At 46.4% G+C, this 18,704-nt stretch overlaps 1 protein-coding gene across 20 annotated transcripts in view; it reads left to right on the forward strand.

Annotated features, from left to right (window-relative positions):
* Positions 1-18,704, forward strand: part of CDH23 (cadherin related 23) — a 509,234-nt gene that overhangs the window by 386,291 nt on the left and 104,239 nt on the right. For 14 of the 20 annotated variants that reach the window (XM_039481213.1, XM_039481198.1, XM_039481202.1 and 11 more), the window contains 7 exons: positions 245-633; positions 733-834; positions 2,706-2,708; positions 5,334-5,483; positions 7,256-7,384; positions 8,458-8,586; positions 10,570-10,797. In XM_039481213.1, coding sequence (XP_039337147.1) covers positions 245-633; positions 733-834; positions 2,706-2,708; positions 5,334-5,483; positions 7,256-7,384; positions 8,458-8,586; positions 10,570-10,797 — 1,130 coding nt within the window. Of the gene's footprint in view, positions 1-244; positions 634-732; positions 835-1,166; positions 1,214-2,705; positions 2,709-4,929; positions 5,146-5,333; positions 5,484-7,255; positions 7,385-8,457; positions 8,587-10,569; positions 10,798-12,935; positions 13,495-16,995; positions 17,122-18,704 lie in introns of those variants that run through there. The other 6 variants (XM_039481214.1, XM_039481216.1, XM_039481201.1 and 3 more) reach the window with 6 other exon arrangements.

The following is an 18,704-nucleotide window of genomic DNA, read 5'->3' on the forward strand; positions in this document are numbered from 1 at the left end:
TAACCTGTCTTGGCTTAAAGTGCTTCAGCTAACTCAAATCAAGATGGAACATTACATTCTGGGACTCGGGCTTCACCTCCATATTAGATATAAGAATATCTGTAACCTCTTCCATTTTAAGTAGATTAGGGGCACCCCTCAGGCTTTCAGCAAGTCGACCTGCTGGGCAAAGTTAGGGGTCCTGTGGTCTTGTCTGCTTCTCTGTGAAGTCCAGTCTAACTCTGATCATTTGTTCCTCCCCCAGGGAATGGAGGTCTGGTGAATTATAAAATCCTGTCTGGCTCTGAGGGGAAGTTTGAAATTGATGAGAGCACTGGCCTCATCACCACCATCGACTACCTGGACTATGAGACAAAAACCAGTTACCTGATTAACGTCTCTGCCACAGACCAGGCACCCCCCAACAACCAAGGTTTCTGCAGTGTCTATGTCAGCCTGTTGAATGAACTGGATGAGGCTGTGCAGTTCTCAAACCTCACCTATGAGGCAGTGATCACAGAAAACATCCCCACAGGCTCAGAGGTGCTGCGCGTCCTGGCACGCTCCATTGACAACCTGAACCAGATCACCTACAAGTTTGATCCCAACACCAATGCTCAGGCACTGTCCCTGTTCAAGATCAATGGAATCACTGTACGTAGCTAACAATGGCCAATCCGGCCAGCTTTAGGTGCTTGAGCAGTAAGCACAACATGGGTATTCACAATCTTTGTGGTGGTTTGTCCCCTGTAGGGTGTCATCACAGTCAAAGGCCAGGTGGATCGAGAGAAGGGGGATTTCTACACTTTAACAGTAGTGGCAGATGATGGTGGACCAAAGGTTGATTCTACTGTGGTGAGTGGATTTTAGCTGTTTTCGCAGTAGTCCTTTATCCTAGACTTGGTACAAGCCAAACAAGAGCTGACGCATGATGAGAACATCCTTTTATTTCTCTTGTTTGGGAAGGAGTATCCCAGCCAACCATCACTCACCTCTCCTTCTGAAGGGTTGCCTTTTGTTTCCTACTTCTAACCCGCTTAATCTTTATCCACCTCCCCAGGGTGCAGCTGCCCTGCTGGGAGAACAGTCTACAGTGGCCTCCTCAGAGGCTTGCAACTACAGCTCCCTAAGAAGCTAGTGTTCTAATAGTTTTGCAACTCACAATCTCACCTCTCTCCTTCCCCAAGGGTCAGGTGAATCCCCACTGCAATGTGCCTGGTCTGCATCCACCCAGGTACTTTCAGATGTGCATTTTCTGCTAAACATGAATCATTTTGTGGTTGTGCCCCTCCTCTAACAGTGCTAAGACTTGGGGCTCTGCCATGGCAGCATCATGCCCACCACACCGCCATAATTGGGGTCTCCACCATGCCATCACGGTGCTCACCACGCTTCCAAGAGTTTCCTTCTTTTTTTTCCCCTTTTCTCTTTGCACATGCCTTCCTCTCTCTCTCCCTGGCAGCTCTCTGCAGTGCTATCTCCTGAACTGCTAACTCATGGGTTGTATGGTGAGGTGATTGTTAACCTGAAGTTTCCTTGAATAACCTCCGTGAGGTCTCTTGGTTGGGTCCTAGGCATATGGTATTGCTCCCACTCCTAAACTAAGCACTGGACTCTTGCCAAGCCCTCCAGAAAATTAGTGAGTGCAAGAGCCCTGTATTATAGGGTCATGTACATAAACATGGGGTGTGGTGGTTTAATTTCTACATAAGAGTGCTGGGCTTTTCAAAAAAGGAACTGTTTAGAGTTTGGAGGAGATTACTCACCAGATTAAAACAATTCTCAGGTAGGTAAAATTTGGGGTCTAAAATATTTGATAGTGTAACTGTGTGGTTAACACTCCTTCCTGAATACCCCCACTGTCCTTGGGGTTGCAAAGATTTATGATCTGCAGGCAACTTGTAGGTCATATATCCTACAACGCCTAGCACAAAAGATCAGCTAAGGATTGGATCTACAGGTCAGGTCCTTGGTGTAAAGGTAATGGAGTTACGCTGATTTACACCAGCTGAGGATCTGACCTAGAGATTTTAACTCCTAATTTTCTTTTTTTGTTTTAAATCAGACACTGAATATCATTTGAGGATCATATGCTGTGGTTTAAAGGACTCCAATAGCTTGAATTTTGATACATTTGTTGGCTTTAAAAATGATGTCTGCTCAGGCAATTGATACTGGCCTCCAGCAGTCAGGGTGTCAGCTTCTTTTCTCTCTAGACACTCTCATGGTAATTTCTGGGTTAATTCTGTAGTCCGAAGATTGAGGTTTTGGAGCAAGTGGCCAGGGGTGGGGTGAAGCAAATTACCCATAGAATGTTGATTGGCTTGCAGAAAGTGTTTTTGCGGGGGGGGGATTGACACTGATAAAATGATCTGAATTTTGATAGAAGTGTTTGCCTTTCCCCTGGGGGGTCCTGCCTTCACATCACAAAGCTGCTCAACAAAAAGGAACCTTGCACAGCGCAATCTGCCTGGCAGTCCCTGCTCAGGAGAGTCTCCGAGCTGGAATAGCAATTGGGTGCTCTGGGCGTGGATTAAAGTGCACTGGCAAAGCTATGGAGGGGAAGTTTGCACAGCACCTGCCTGCACTGTTCTGGTTCCACCAACCTCCCCTTCCCTCACCTTTCTAAAGCACTTAGCTCATGCCATGGTTTTTAAAAGAGAAGGGAAAGATCTGTTAACTGTATTTTTTTTCTTTTTCTTTCCCATTCTGCTTCCCTCCAACAGAAGGTAAGAGTGTTTGTTCCTAGTTTAATGCCTCCCTTCCTTCCTCCTGTCTGCCTTCCTCTCTGATAGTCACTGCATAGGTAGCTGTGCAAAACTTGTGTCTGGTCCTGAATAGGGGGCAGCTCCAGGAGAACTGGGCACCACCCAGAGTGGTAGCATCTACTCTTATCCTTTAACAGGTAATAGCATGTACTCCCCAGTGCCCCTGCCCAGCTCCACCCGCCAAGGCTGGGGTGAAGGGGAGCTAGAGCCTTGGCGCTTTCGTCTCCACTCCTGTGAGGTTTCTAGTGCTGCTGCTGGTACTAGGGTTCCCCAGTCCTTGTGCTTTGGGAATTCAAGGACTATGATCAATCCTAGACTCTGTGCAGAGGGTGGGGGAGGCTCTTCGAACCCTCTTTACTCTTCCCCCCGACCCTTGCAGCCTCAACTTTGTTGTCTCCTGACTCATGAGTACTCAGCAACACAGTTTTCATGTTCGCTTCACCTGGATTTTTTGTGGAGTATTTTAAAAAGCACATCTGGGGCCAGATTCTCAGCTGGCATAAATCAGCATAGCTGAATTGAAGTCCAGGAACTCTACTGATTTCTACCAGATTAGCATCTGGCCCCTCTGTGGCCATCCAAGTAGGTGTACAAGGAAGGTGGGCTAAGTTTACTAAAGGGTCTGGAAAGAAGGTAAGCCAGCTTCCAAGAAACATACCCTCCCTTGTGTAGTGGGAGCTTGCTTCAGCAGCTGCAGATTTTCTTCTTGAGCCGACTGGGTTTTCCGCTCTCCTGCCTTTTTTAGCTATAACAATAACAGTCACCCAAACTCAAAAAAACCCACAGGTTTCCTCCAGGACGTGATCACATTGACTAGCTCTGCACCTGGGGACTGTTAGCACCCATAAATAGAGCCTCAAGAACAAAAATGTTCTTCCTCTCTTTCTCTCCCATTATATATAGTGTATAAGTTTTTAATTTTGAACATGACGACAGTATTTCCTCTGGCTAGTCACAGAAGAGGCAGATGCTTGTCTCCTCTTTGAGTTGCTGAGCAACATCTGTATCTAACACTTCTCTTTCCTGCTGATGTTACTACCACTGTTGCGTCTTAGTGCTGCATTTATAAATACGAATGCTGAATCACAACTGATTTTATTTATGGAGCTGTGTGTATTAGGTTTCTCTGTATCCATCCCTCCTGTCTCTCTGCATTGCTGTTTACCTGACACAGCTGAATGGTACACAGATTGCAGCTTAGGCATGGAACCCATCTGTCCATAGAATTGTGGATCCATCGTGTGTGGACCAGAGTATCATCCTGTCTAACTGGGAAGAAGTGTATCCATCATCCCAGGAAGGAAACTCTGGGCTTGTTCACACCCAAAACTTTCCTAGAGTGCAGCAGTTTAGTGAAATGGATGCAAACTTCTGTGTGAACACTCAGGCCAGCTTATAAATGGCTTATGTCGATTTAGTCTATATCAAATACTTCCCAGTGTAAATGAAATCAAAATAACCAGGGCAAGCTTGTGTGTAGACAAGGCCTGTGAATTCTCGTGAGTTTAACAGCAAAGGCCTGAGCCTGCACAATACTAGCAGAGCATCCCCTGCTGGGATGGGTCTATACAATGTCTAAGTAGCCAGTTAAAACTGAGAGCTCTGAGTGGAGGAAACCCCCTCAAGTGCCACACTGTCTTCCCCCTCTCACGCCAGCCTTCACCCCTCCCTTGTCTACCTTACATGCATATGCAGAAGATTCATGCGTTATAGGTTATAAGGCCAGAAGGGACCAGCATAATCATCTAATTTGACCTCCAGTATAACACAGGCCATAGGACTTCCCTCAATTCATTCCTGTTTGAATTAGACATCTTCAATAAGTTTGGAGGAGTTAGTGCAGCAGCTTTTCAACACTTGAGACCTTGGACTCCAAAAAGTAAAATGAGTGTCATGGGTCCCATCCTTAACCCTAATGGGAGGGAGAGCTCAGTGGTTTGAGCATTGGCCTGCTAAACCCAGGGTTGAGAGCTCAATCCTCGAGGGGGTCACCTAGGGATCTGGGGTGTGCGCGCGCGCACACACAAATTGTCAGGGACAGTACTTGGTCCTGCTAGTGAAGGCAGGGGACTGGACTCGATGACCTTTCAAGGTCCCTTCCAGTTCTATGAGATAGGTATATCTCTGTATATTATGTTATTAAACAACAGTAATGTTATCACGGCTCTTAATCCTTTTTCAGCTGAACTGCACCAGCCCCTTCAGTGAGTCAAGCTTGAGATCTATCAGCAGCACCAAGTGAGGAAGGATTTAGGGTCTGCTGTCAGTGCATCTGTCCTTCCCTTCCAGGAGCTCTCAAATGCACTTAACACTAACCGCATGCCAAAGGTTGTGAAAAGGGAGTCCCCAGCCACTCAGCAGGGCCTGTATAGTTCTTCTGACATTGTCAGCACACCTGGTGAGATTTAATACAATGGGATTGGAAGGCAACACTGGAATGCCAGTTTATGATCTTTAAGATACTCTACACATATCTCAGTTTCACCCGAAAGGCTATCCCATCCAGCACGGTTGCCTTCAGGAAAATTATCAAGAGCCGTGCTCCTGATAAAGCCTCTTGTTAATCTCTGCACTCACGTTCAACAGGTAACAATCACCGTTCTGGATGAGAATGACAACAGCCCACAGTTTGACATCACCTCTGATTCTGCGGTGAGCGTAGCAGAGGACAGTGCCATTGGGAGGCGAATTGCTGTAGTCTTGGCCAGAGACCCAGATGCAGGAAGCAACGGGCAGGTACCAATGCTTATGCAGCTACAAACTATACTGGGACCTACAGAAAGGAAGATGGGTGAGCGAGTGGGATGGAGGAGGCAGATTTTGCTTATTCCAAGTTATGAAGGAATATTTCCATTCAAGCTATGAGGCACTGCGAGCTGTTGGACTGAGCACATGACTGACAGATAGGAACTCCTGAATTCAGATACATGCTTTGACAATGACTCAGGCCCAACAGTGGAACAAGCTTCATGAAGAAAGGAGGAGGATGGAGTTCCTAATTTATACCTCAGCAGGTCTGCTTCCTGCACACCTTGCACATATTCCCAAAGAGCAAAACCTTTTTATGGCAATCCTACAAGGCCTCATTAATGTTTCTCAAGCAAGATTTCTCTAGAACCTCCTCAGCAAGCTCCTTTCCAGCTACTCCCTGCTCTGGGTCTCTAAGATCAGAGTACTGAACTCTGATCCTTATGAACGCGAACACCATAATATTTGGCAATGGGGCTGCTCTTTTAGTGTGGGATGGATAGTGCCAAAAACACTAACGGTAAGGGCTGCTTTGGTGACTGTGAAGGGTGTCAGAGGAAGGACATATTAAGCATTCCCTTCAGAGCCAAGATGCTGTGACAGCTGCCATGTGCAACAGTGGGCCTGAAAATTGGGGGGGGGGGGAATATGTTTTTTCTACCCTCACAATGGACAGCAGGGGATTTCTATCCAGATTAAAACAGGAAACTCTGGCTTTGGAACTTTGTTACTTCCTTAATCTGCTGGAAGAATTAATTAGATGCCGTGAGATTCCAGTGAGTTTCTTACTCAAAATTAATCAGCCTAATCCAGGGGTCGGCAACCTTTCAGAAGTGCTGTGCCATCTTCATTTATTCACTCTAATTTAAAGTTTCAGGTGCCAGTAATACATTAAACATTTTTAGAAGGTCTCTTTCTATAAATCTATAATATATAACTAAACTATTGTTGTATGTAAATTAAATAAGGTTTTTAAAATGTTTAAGAAGCTTCATTTAAAATTAAATTAAAATTCAGAGCTGCCCGGACCGGTGGCCACGACCCGGGCGGTGTGAGTGCCGCTGAAAATCAGCTTGCGTGCCGCCTTCGGCACGCATGCCATAGGTTGCCTACCCCTGACCTAATCCTTAGCAGTGTATTTCCAGAGTAACTCTGATGAATTCAGATGTTACTTCACATTTACCACATTCTAAGCCTATTGAAGTCAGAGAGTTCCTTTCCTCAGACTGAGGTCTTCCAAGGAGTGACCATCTTTCTTTAGTGTTTGGAAAGCATGTAGCACACACTGGGTGCTACTGCTAATAAATATAGTATTTATTATTATCATTCTCTAATAATATCAATTTGGTCCTGTGTCTGTATGCCTCAGTGACAGCCTCAGTTATGCTGAAACCTGGAACATGTGGTCAAACAGAGCAGAGATGAGCAAATCAATTCACATAGAATAAAAACTTTCTCAAATTGAGAACGCTCACAACATCTGAACTGGAACCTGGATTGGCACTAGATGTTTGGTTAATGTTTCTATGAGCTATTTTTCTGAATTCTTTCTGGTTCCACCCGAAACCAGCAGCACGTGTACGAAATACTCTGAGAGAGACTGTTGTGTTGGATTTTCAGCACAAGGGCAAGCAGGAGCCAGGTTTAATAAGAACTTGTCACTTTGTAATGACTGTTTCTCTCCCCCTTTTCTTCCCCCTTCCCTAACCTCACTGCTCCTCACTTCCCCACACTTTCCATTATTTATTTCCTTCTTGCAGGTGGCCTTTTCTCTGACATCAGGAAATATAGGTACCGTCTTTGAGATACGCACCACCAACAATACCTATGGAGAGGTGTTTGTGGGAAGGCCATTGGATAGAGAACTGCTGGATCACTACACCTTAAAGGTAACTTGGAGTTTTCCACCATCTTAGCTGCATTTTCTGCAATATGCACCATTCACTGGGCAAGGCAAATAGTCAAGATACAGAAACTCATTACCCATCTAGATGGTCCAAATGTTGCCTTTAGTGGGTGAAGTTTGACTGCCTGAAACTGTAGTTTCTGACTGTCATTCATGTGATGCTGCAGGTACTTTTGTGGCTGGTTGTACTAATCATTGGAAAATTTTCCACACCAAAAATACTATAGTTTCCCTGTATGTGCTGCTTATTTCATGCAAAGTATTGCACATCTCTGTGTGTGTGTGTATGTATGTAAGTGTAATGACACAATGCTGTGCATTGCTGAATAGATGGTGGTACAGCGTATATTTTGATTGTCACAAAATAGGCTGGTTTGTAATATTATATAGTTATTTACAGCTCAGCATTTTAACAGCTGGCGCTCCAAATAGAGGTGCAAAACTGTACCACAGCAGCAATTTTAACATTCTATTCTAGTTTGTATGGGTTCTTATAATGCCCGTATCATCACAATATCTGAGTGCCTTCCAGTGCATTAAGAAATGACATCTGTCACGTGTTTGTTCTCTCATCCTTTCCCCAGGTGATAGCTGTGGTTCCTCTTCTCGGAGCTAGCTAGAGAGGGCTGTACATTAGAAACAAAAATATATGGACACATTTGATAGCCTTACAAGGTGGTTCTCCAAGTATTTTAAGGAGCACCATCATGTAGAAGGGGAATCAAAGGGGGGGAAATGGTGTTTCAGTGCTTTTTTTTTATGCTAAACAGAGACAGCTGCAAAGGTTTGTTGGTGCAATGGAAGAAAAGTTCTTAAAAATCATATAATTTTAAAAATTGTTTCTTTTTAATTGGTTACACTGTTTTTATTGCTCTTAGATTTTGTTAAAACTTTTTCTTTTAATGGAAAACTTAAATTTTGGATCTCACCTATTGGGCAGGGCCTATTTATGGAATATTTTTTGGTTTTGTGGCACTATAGGTGTCTTTTTTTTTCCAACGAGATTTGACCAAAAAACAGCTTCTGCCCAGATGTAACCATTATGCTTCACTGCAGATCCAGGCATCTGACAGTGGAGTCCCACCTCGGAGAAAAGAGCACACACTAAGAGTTAATATCCTGGATGTCAACGATAACCCACCAATCATTGGGAATCCCTTTGGATACAATGTTAGTGTTAATGAGGTAAGCAGTTCTGCTGCCTTACATAACAGTCTCAGTTTTCCCCCGAAATGAAACATGCCTGCACACAGGACCCGCTGTATGCTGATTTCCTGGGAATCCAGCCTAGGGGCTGTAAAGCCAGTGGATCGTCTCACTGGGGAATACTGTCAGTATCAGTAGGATTCCTCAGTGATATAGGGCCAGGTGTATGGCTCTGCTCCCTCTCTTGCAGTCCTCAGCATAGGTACTTATCAGAGGAGGCATGGCCCAAGCACAATGCACTCTTCTTGTTCTTGGCTAATGGACAGCTCCACAGGGAGCCGTTGGGGGCAGCATAAATTATAGAGCAGTCTTTGGGGTAGCTCTAACTTACCACAGGGGCTTGTCCAGTCCCTAGCCACCTATAGGATCCAGGAAGCAAAAGGTGGCCCACAGCCCTCTTCACCCCTCTCAGGTGTCATTCTGAGCTTGGCCCTAGCCTGGAATCGGACTCTCAGACTCTTGTCCCGGTGTATGCTGAGATCGTGCTGATCTGCCAAGAGGGACCATGTTTTCAAACAATTTCCTCCAGAAAATACCATGCCAATTCCTGATTCCTCTGAACAAGAGACGTGGATAACTTCATTTGAAACAAAATTCTTTGGAGGATGTTTTGAACCCATTGTTCTGCTCATTAAGTGGCATCATACAACTGCCAGGAAAAACTGAATGACCTAACGGGCTGATGAAACTTCCAGAAAATAACATGTAATTAAAGAGAATTCCCTCCCCAGAATATGAATTGCTATTGGGAAACAGTCTCTGAAAGTTTGATAATTAAGCAATAAAACACCACCAAGCAGGAAAAAGGAAACTTGTTTCCTGAACTGGGGTATCCTAATGTGATTATGAAAAATAAAATACAAATAATGTGTGTGTAGCCTGTGACACCTTGTTATATCTGCATGGTGTATATGATTTATAGCTTTGAATTAAACGTAATAGTTTATCCGAACACACTTCTCTATTTAATTTGTATCTGAATCATTTGTGCCACTGGCCCTGGGAAATCAGCTGCTTGGCTTTGCCTTTTGTTTGGCTAGAGCTACCCTAGAAGAGTTACCCCTTGCTGACAACAGGCTCAACATCTGTTCAGCTGCACATGGCTTCAGGGCAGGCATGGGCCAGAGCAAAATGCATTCAGCGCTATTCCAGCCAACTGAAGCCATTCTGGGTATTAGTGGGATGCGCCTGGGCAGGCCCCTGGGCACTGGCCTGACAGGCTGGTTTGTTTTGTAAATGGCTCAAGTTATGAAATGACACCATGTGAAATTTCATTTTAAAAGTTATTGTTTAGTAGAGTCGTACAAAGGTGAGGAGTTGTAACAAGGTACTATGCCTTTCCCTGCCAGCTCAGTGGTTTAACGCTCAGCTGAACAGATAGTGGCAAAACGTGGTTTCCATCTGACAGCTCCTCGGGCCTGTGTGAAATGAGCTGGTAGTTGTGGTCTCACTTCCTAAGATAATGGTGTCTACACTGGAAAAGCCACAATCACGAGTGGCAGTAAAGTAATTATCACCTTAGCTGGCATGCCTCCACAGCATTCCTGGATTGAGCTGGTAACTGAACTAACATTTCAGCCCTAGAGATAATCCTTGCAAGTTGAGGGTGAAGCACATAGGCAGAGTGGTGTGGGGAGAACTGTACTTCACCTGTTCATGCTCTATCTTCCCCAGATAGCTTTGATCTCCAGGCCTGGTAGGTGCCATGGAAAAATATTGAGACCATTGTCCAATTTCCCTCAAGCCGACTCTTTGTTTTGTCAAGTTTTCACCTAGCATAGAGCTGTACAGCTTAGGTACCTGGAGATTTATAATGAAAATGCTGGAGGAGCCTTCCCCCATTTGCTGTGTTGGAGGGTACTGCTGAGAGCTGTTTCACTGTGAACCTTTTTGTTCAGATGAGTCTGTGCTGGAAGCTGACTTTTCTTTCTTTCCGTTCTCTTTCCACCCATGGATCTCCAGAATGTTGGTGGAGGCACTGCTGTGGCTCAGGTGCAAGCAACCGACAGGGACGTTGGGCTCAACAGCGTCCTTTCCTACTACATCACCCAAGGGAATGAAGATCTCATCTTCCGCATGGATCGAGTCACTGGGGAAATCGCCACCCGCCCGTCCCCTCCAGACCGTGAGCAGCAGAGGTTCTACCGGCTGGTTGTCACCGTGGAAGATGAGGGCAACCCATCCCTTTCAGTAAGTGCTGGTGGAGGGGCTCTTACAATTGTGTATGGAAATGCGCTTGGAACTGATTGGGAAGTGCTGTTTGTTCACAAGATTACCCCTGAGAAACTGTATGGGTAAGAGGGTGCATATCTGTATCCAGGGCTGAAAACAGGAGCTTATTTTGTGGATATTGGTCTGTGTGGGTAAATACAAGTTTAAGTGTAAATAGTTCCTCCATCCCTAATAGCCCACAGCGCACCCACTTCATGGTGGTTATTTTCATTTCTGTGATTTACCCAGTCAATATACAGGGAATTTAAAGCATTCAATAAAGATTCACCTCACTAGTAGTGATATGCATATTAAAACTCAAGCCTGGAGGAAAATGAGGTCTCCCTCCTACGCAGTCCTGAGTCACAACAGCCTTTCGCTTCCTGTATGTATGTGTGACTATTAGAGAAGGGGTGGAGTGGTGGGGGAGGGTGAGTTGACATTAGTATTCAAGCTCAGGACCTGCCAAGTGAGCCATCTGACTCAGCGACCCCAAAAGCCCTCTGGGTGTCCTTTCTGGAGAAGCACAATGATGACCCTCTTGACAAAGGTAAATGTTTTCTGCACTGTATTTGCAATGGGGAGTTTCAGCTCAGCTCATCTCAGGCAGAGCAGCAGTTCTCTGTGCGTGTCCAAGGTCCTCATGTAAGTTACTCCTCATGTGGAGCTTTCAAAACCGAATCTACTGAATACTGTCAGCACACAGCTGCAACATCATCATTCAGTCTCCCAGCATGCCCTGGTGTCGCTGCTTTTTACCTTTTATAAATCTGTTCTGGCATGGCTCCAGAATAAGCCTTGAATTGTTTACCTCCTCCTTGTGAGTACTAAAAACACAAGCAAAGTCCCCGATGTGCTGGCCACTACAGGGGTCATCCTGCTCCACAAGCACTGTTTGTGCTCTGTCAGACATGCAGGGCTCCATCTACCCAGAGCTTTTTGCCTTGCTTGTCTCCACTGTGCAGAACCACTAGGGACAGGAGCGGGCACTGGGCTCTCTTAAAAAACATATAGTTTGTCTGCCTCACAGACTGCAACACATAACTCAGAATCAGTAACCCAGCAGCTGACAGCCATGGTCTATTAGCAGAACTATCCTGATGCCATTTTGTTCATCAGTCTCATTTCTGCCTGGTAGTAGGAAGCAAGTTTCCAAGTCTGGAGACCACCATAAGCAGTGAAAATGGAACAACAGCAGTTTGCAGCTGCTGGCCCATTTTTATAGCAATGTGAGAATCAACAGCAGAAGAGAGTTAAGAACTGTGTTATTTTATTTATTTCAGTTTAGACATACAGGGGTATTTCCCTACCTCCAGGTGCTTGTACGGTGGTTAAAATACACGCAGAATAATAATCATCCTGATGCAAATGAATATACATTAGGTTACCCAAGCTATCATAACTCCTACCCAGGAGGCACTCTTTAAAGGATTCACACACACCAGCTGTGGTTATTCTACATGCCAAGTCATATTTTTACATTCCAGTGTCCAGATTGTTGCAGAATGTTTGCGTGTCATTCTCATACCTGTCCATTTCCAGCACATACATAAGAGGACTCATTGGTGGCTTGTAAGAAAAACTAATTCCATTTGTTTATAGCAAAAGAGGCCGCCAGGTTGTGGGAATCAAGAAAATATACTACCAGTGACAAATTTTAAATCCCAAATCCACTTTTACCATTTGCAGCTCCTGAGCTTTTGAGTGGTGCATGCCAAGTTGTATATTGGTATGCGCGTGTGTATCTGATAGTTCCCCCTTGTGGAAGAAATGTTAGCTGAGCCCAGGTTGTTAGACCACAATATCAAATGGACATACTAAGACACATTGATAAACCAATATTTGTCAATGGGAAATAAAAATATTATTTTACTATAAATATTTTCACTTTCCCTCCTTCCCTGGACCTGATCCTTATCATGTGACAGAGCCCACTCTTATCTCTTCCTCTGGCTGATCACTCTGGTTTTTAGATGTTTATACTGAAGTCCTTCACACAGACACTTTTAGTAAACAAGTATTCTTCAGGATCACACCTTCAAACCCACAGAGAAAAACTGACAAGCTTCTTTCTTTCTGTGGCCCCATCTCCTGCTATCTCATATCATCTCTCGCAGGTATTTGTGAAACTCTTGGAGGTGCAGAAGCCTGTTCTACTTTTGGAGGAAATGTTGCAACAAGCATGAACATTGTGAGTTTGCAACAACACTTGCACCGTGACTTGCATTTACACCAGCTGTCGATCCCAGGCATTTGACAAGTCTGTCTGTCTATCAAACCCATTATTAAAATATCTGAGTCACTAATGAGGGTTGTATCAAGTGGTTGCAATGTCTGGAAGAAGGTTGTTAGCTTAAGTTCAGCTGAATATGCACTTTCTTCACAAAGGGGACAGGATGCCTAAAGCACTGGATGCCAAAGCACAGTGACTATGTTGAGCCCTGTGGGACAGATGCTTCAGGAGTCCCAGAATGCACTGGTGCAAGCATTTATAATGAGGAATGCTGTGCATGGAGGTAGCAAAACAGTTCTGGCAGAAACAGTGTTGCTATGGGGATGTGCTAAGGACAAGTAAGACAACACATTATTTCACATGGTAAGGGCTTTCCAGGACACACCCAAGGAGAATAGTGACAGCAGCCATCCCTCTCTTTGTTTAGCATTGGATGATGATTTTGACTGGTGACCCTAGGGCATGGGACAGCAGTGGCCTTAATTTAACCTCTCTGAAAGCATAAAAAAATAGAAATAAAAAGTTCTTATGAGGCTGAGAATCTGCCTGCTTGAGTTTCCATTCTCTGCTCAACCCCTACACCAGAGGTGGGGAAACTACGGCCCATGGGCCACATCCAGCCCACAGGACTTCCTGCCCGGCCCTTGAGCTCCCAGCCAGGGAGGCTAGCCCCCAGCCCCTCCCCTGCTGTCCCTCCTCCCCCACAGCCTCAGCTTGCCATGCCACCAGCGCTCTGGCCGGCCGCTTCTGCCAGGCAGTGCGGTGGCATGGCTGGCTCCGGCCGGGCAGCGGGGCTGCAAGCTCCTGCTGCTCTGAGCGGCATGGTAAGGGGGTAGGGAGCAGGGGGGTTGGATAAGGGGCAGAGGGTCCTGGGGGTCAGTCAGGAGACAGGGAACAGAGGGGGTTGGATAGGCGTGGGAGTCCTGGGGGCCTGTCAGGGGGGTGGGGGTGGGAGTATGGATAGGGGTCCGGACAGTCCGGGGACTGGGAGCAGGGGGTGGTTGGATAGGCATGGGAGTCCTGGGGGCCTGTCAGGGGCAGGGGTGTGGATCGGGTTGGGGCAGTCAGGGGACAGGGAACGGGGTGGGTTCCCGGGCGGTTAGGGGTAGGGGTCCTGGGAGGGCCAGTCAGGGGACAAGGAGCAGGGGTGGGGTTGGATGGGGCGGGGATTCTGAGGGGGGCAGTCTGGGGGCAGGAAGTGGGAGGGGACGGATGTGGGTGGGGGCAGGCTGTTTGGCGGGGGCACAGCCTTCCCTACCCGGCCCTCCATACAGTTTCACAACCCCGATGTGGCCCTTAGGCCACAAAGTTTGCCCACCCCTGCCCTACACCCTTTCCTGGTCAAGTCGGAGATAACATAGTGAGTGGAGCTGTACTACTTTCATTTTTTATTTCGGTAGCTTCAACTTCAGAAGCCAACTTGCAGTAAGTCTCCAGTAAATCTGGTTTAGAATCTTGGCTTGGAACACAGTAAACATGTTCAGGCAACAAAGTAAAGTACCTTGTGGCTCCGAGTCAGATGATTTATGTGTGGATGGTCGGGGGTTTGGACTAAAACTGAGTCTGAGCCCAGGTTTACAATGCAATGTAGACCTACCTGTAGAGACCTAGGACTGGGATAGTAAACATCACTGCAAGACATAGTGGATAGCTAGAGCTGTTGCAGGTAACCAGTTTTTCCCCTTCTTTATTTCTCATTTGCCCTCTTTCTGTTTGCAAGTACATGGTTTGTTCCCATGGGGATGGTGGTCTGTGTATGCAGCTCCCTGCTGCCCCTCTCTGGGTGGATTTTCCTTGCAATCACAGAGTGCAGAACTCAGTGAGTTAAACTTCTATCCTATTCCATGCTTCCACTTCCTTAAATTGCCTAGTAACAACTTAGCTTTGTAAAAATGCCCTGAAAGCAACCTTTGATATCAAATCACATCTAGTGCTTTAGCGCTGGTATTAATAACTTAATGTCTGCGTTCATGTTCTCTAAAATCTGCTTGCTCCTTTTATTTGTGTGGAGAAGCAGCCTGTGTTTGTTTGCACAGTTTTCCCAGCTCATTGCTTATGCTGCTAATGGGCTGAAAGTAGAATGTGTGCAAGCAATGGTTCAAGTGTACGTGTGCATTTCTTTATGCCGTATCCCCTGATTCGCCCCATCTGCGGGTGCAGCTCAGCCACTGTTGGCAGGGTTCTTTACAGAAAGTTTGTTTTTTGCACTTGTATATCTTCAGAAGTTCAGTAGATGCTAATTTTCTGTAGTGTCTTTCTTACTCAGAGTGGAGTGGGGAGGGAAGTAGGAACCTGGAGGGGGAAGCAGGTGGAGTGGGGATTAGGAGGAATCAACAAGGCCAAAGGGGTTGGGGCAAAGGATGCAGGAACCCAGAGGGGACTGGAGAGAGTTAGGGGGTAGTTGGTGCTGGTGGAAGCAGGAACCTGGTATGGGGGAAGTGGAGCTGAGGGCAGAGGGGAAAGCAGGGACTCAGAGAGGGGGAAGTAGGTGGATGGGGACCGAAGGTGATGGTGGAGGTATAGGGCAGTGGTGGTGATGAGGGAGCAGGAACCAGGGGATGGGGAGTGAGTGGGTTGGTGGACATGGAATCAGGGACCTGGAGTTGGGGCAGAGGAAAACAGGGACTGGGGGGAGTAGGGACCCACAGCAAGAGAAAGTGGTGCTGGGAAAGAGGGAATTGCAGAGGGGGAGGGGAAACCGATACCATGCCATAGAAGGAAGTAGGGTAATACCGAGCCCCTGCCATGGGAGGGTTAGGGAGACATGCGGGACAACAGGGAAGCTCTTTCTTTGATGTCATTTCCCACATTAGGAAAGTGAGGTGTTAGTATCTATGCTCCATTGCCACTCGGATGGAGGGGCACAGTGCTGGTGCCATCTTAATGCAATGCCCCTTGCTAGAAGTACAGAGTCCCTGTGCCCCAGCAACAGTCGCGGGAGGAGCTCACAGCTGTTGCCACTTTCATTAGTCTCCCTTACTGCAAAAATGGGCTGTGTCCTTTGCCAGTCACAGGAAGAGCACATTGCTGTTGCCATTGTGCTGAAGTTGTCCTTAGTGGAGCACTGAGATATTGCAGGGCCAGCCTTAGGGGGAAATGGCACTTTGGACAAACTTGTATTTTGGTCCCTTTCTTTGAGTTTGAGAACAGCAACATGGGGTGCAGGGCGCAAGGACCAGCTCCTGGGTCCGGAGCCTGGTCAGTCTGCACAGGGAGGAGTTTCTGAGCCTTGGGGCTCCCCCGATCATACGCCCCCTGACCACCTAGCAGGAGGAGAGTGGGTATGCAGCCACCACCCATGCCCATGGGAAGGGGGGATCCAGGGGCTGGCCCACTTGCTCTGCAGGTATGAACCATGCTGCCTGTGACTCCCTGACAGGCTGGCAGCTCCAGGTGGCATCACTTGCCCCCTTCCCGGCTGGCCAGGGGCTCCAGCCCTGGGCTCACCTGCACTCACCCCCGCTCCGGCAGCCCAGGCCTGCCAGCTTGTGGCACTTGGATGGCATCCCCCTGACCGCGGCACCCTGGGTGGTTGCCCACCCGTAAGGTCAGTCCTGAGGCCATGTCCCTGTGCAACAGAGAGAAGGGGATACTGTCGGTGCCATTTTTCTGAAGTCTCCACTCCTTGTCCGAGTGATCACAGAAAGGAAAATGGCTGGAGACCAGTCAGGGCTACAAAGAAGACTTAGCAGGCTGAAAACAGGAAAACCACAATGCAAAAACATGTTCAAAGACAAAAGAGGAAACAGAATAAAGGAAGTATGGCAGCACTTCTCTTCCGCCCTCCTCCCTACACACTTAGCACGGTTGTTGCAGAATCAGGGCAGCGGATTTTTAAGTTAAGATAGATGTCAGGTGCGGTGTGGAAAGGGGTGGTTCCATTAAGAGGAGATTATTCCATTTAGTCTGCTGTCCTAGTTGTAACATGGTTTGTTTTCCACCAGGCTACAAGTGTGCGACAGAACCCCATAGAGAAATGTGGGGGACAGTCTTGTACAGTTTTGGCTAAAGACTTGTCATTTCTGGAAATGATCTAAGACGATAAAGAAAAACTATTCTAGCAAAAGAACTTTGGTTTTGCCATGCAGGCCACTGTGCCCTGGCAACTTGGAACTTGTCTCTTCCCAGCACTGTTAATAACCTCACCGTCCTCTTTATAGCCCCTGATATTTGATGTCATTGGCCCCTCCTTCCCTGCAGCTGGCTAGATTTTGAGCTATTGTTTGTGAATCCCTTTCTGTTACGTAAGAGAACAATATTTCCAATAAAACTTTATTGTATCATCAATCAGTATTTTTATAAACAAATGCATACACATCTGGAGAACATTTCACAGCAATCAGAATGTACAAATAGCCCGAAGCAGTTGATTATCCCCTATACCGTCCCCTTAGATTTACTCTCTTTACCCCTCTTCAATTTCAGAACATGCCACCCTGCTGTCAGTTGTCTCAGGAGACAAACAATGTGAGCATTTTATGAAGAGAAGGTGGGGGTTTTTTGTTTGTTTATTTTTTAATAAAGAATAACAACATTAAAATTAAAAAGCAGTATCAAGAGCCACTTTTCCAGATCTGACACATAGTTCTTTAGTCATGCATTGTTCCCATCAGGCTCATGTCTTCCTTTTGAAGGCAGAGACATTATCATGCCTTTGCATGCTTCCCACATGCTCTGCTCTTCTAGTCTCTTGCTCTGGAATGACTAGCAGAACCGCAGGGAAGGTGGGAATTGGCCCTTTCAACCCCATCCTGAGCCCTTTATTAAATGGGGCATGAAGTCACATCACAGAAACAGGGCTAGCTTGTGTAGCCATATGAACCAAAGGGACTTAGGCCCCCAGAGAGTTTTTACCTGATTTTTATTTTTGGTGGCGAGGAGGAGAGTTGGGAATTTCGATAGCTAGTGAAATCTTTTGAACTGAAATTTGAGTTGGAGCAAGTCAGTGGGTGGGAGCGCACAGCTGGGTACCTTCTGCAACCCAGGAGGTTATTTTGTAACTTTTGGGACGAGTAGCAGCTGGTTTGCGCAAGGCCTCCTTGCTCCAGTGGCTTCTCATTTGCTTCCTTTTAAAATCTCTAGCCATGCAAGGTCTTGTTTCTCAGAATTATCCAGTGCACTGCTCAGCAGGGAAGCAGTTAACAGCTGACACAGGAATGGACCCATTAAGCAAATAGATCCCCAGATCAGATACATATACACTTGTCATGCTGATGTCCCCATGCTGTGGGATCCACAAGACTGGTGATGATCATGCAGAGAATTTTGCTAATCAGTAGAAGATTTCAGCTTTCACACAGATTTTCAGGTTTCCTCAATGGGCATCTTTACATGGGGTACAGTACCGCTAAAGGAATTAGCAGATTTTGCCCCTAGCCATGTACCATCATGTATCACCCTGTTAACAAAGAGAAGGACTGCGGAAGTTCTGAAAGGCTGCAGCTTCTCAGATAGGCACAGAGAGACAATGTGGTTGAGGAGCATCTTTTTGCTGTGGTGTACCATGATGTACTAGTAACAGGCCTTATAGTTGCAGTCTATTTAAATGATCTGAGATTTTTTTCTGAAATTAATCAAACCCTGAAGTAGCATTTTCTGCCGCAAGATATTATCCTGTTATCTGTTTGGAGTGTTGAAGAGACGTTTTGCTCAT

This window comes from Mauremys reevesii, linkage group 7, assembly GCF_016161935.1.
Source record: "Mauremys reevesii isolate NIE-2019 linkage group 7, ASM1616193v1, whole genome shotgun sequence".
NCBI classification, from domain to species: domain Eukaryota; kingdom Metazoa; phylum Chordata; order Testudines; family Geoemydidae; genus Mauremys; species Mauremys reevesii.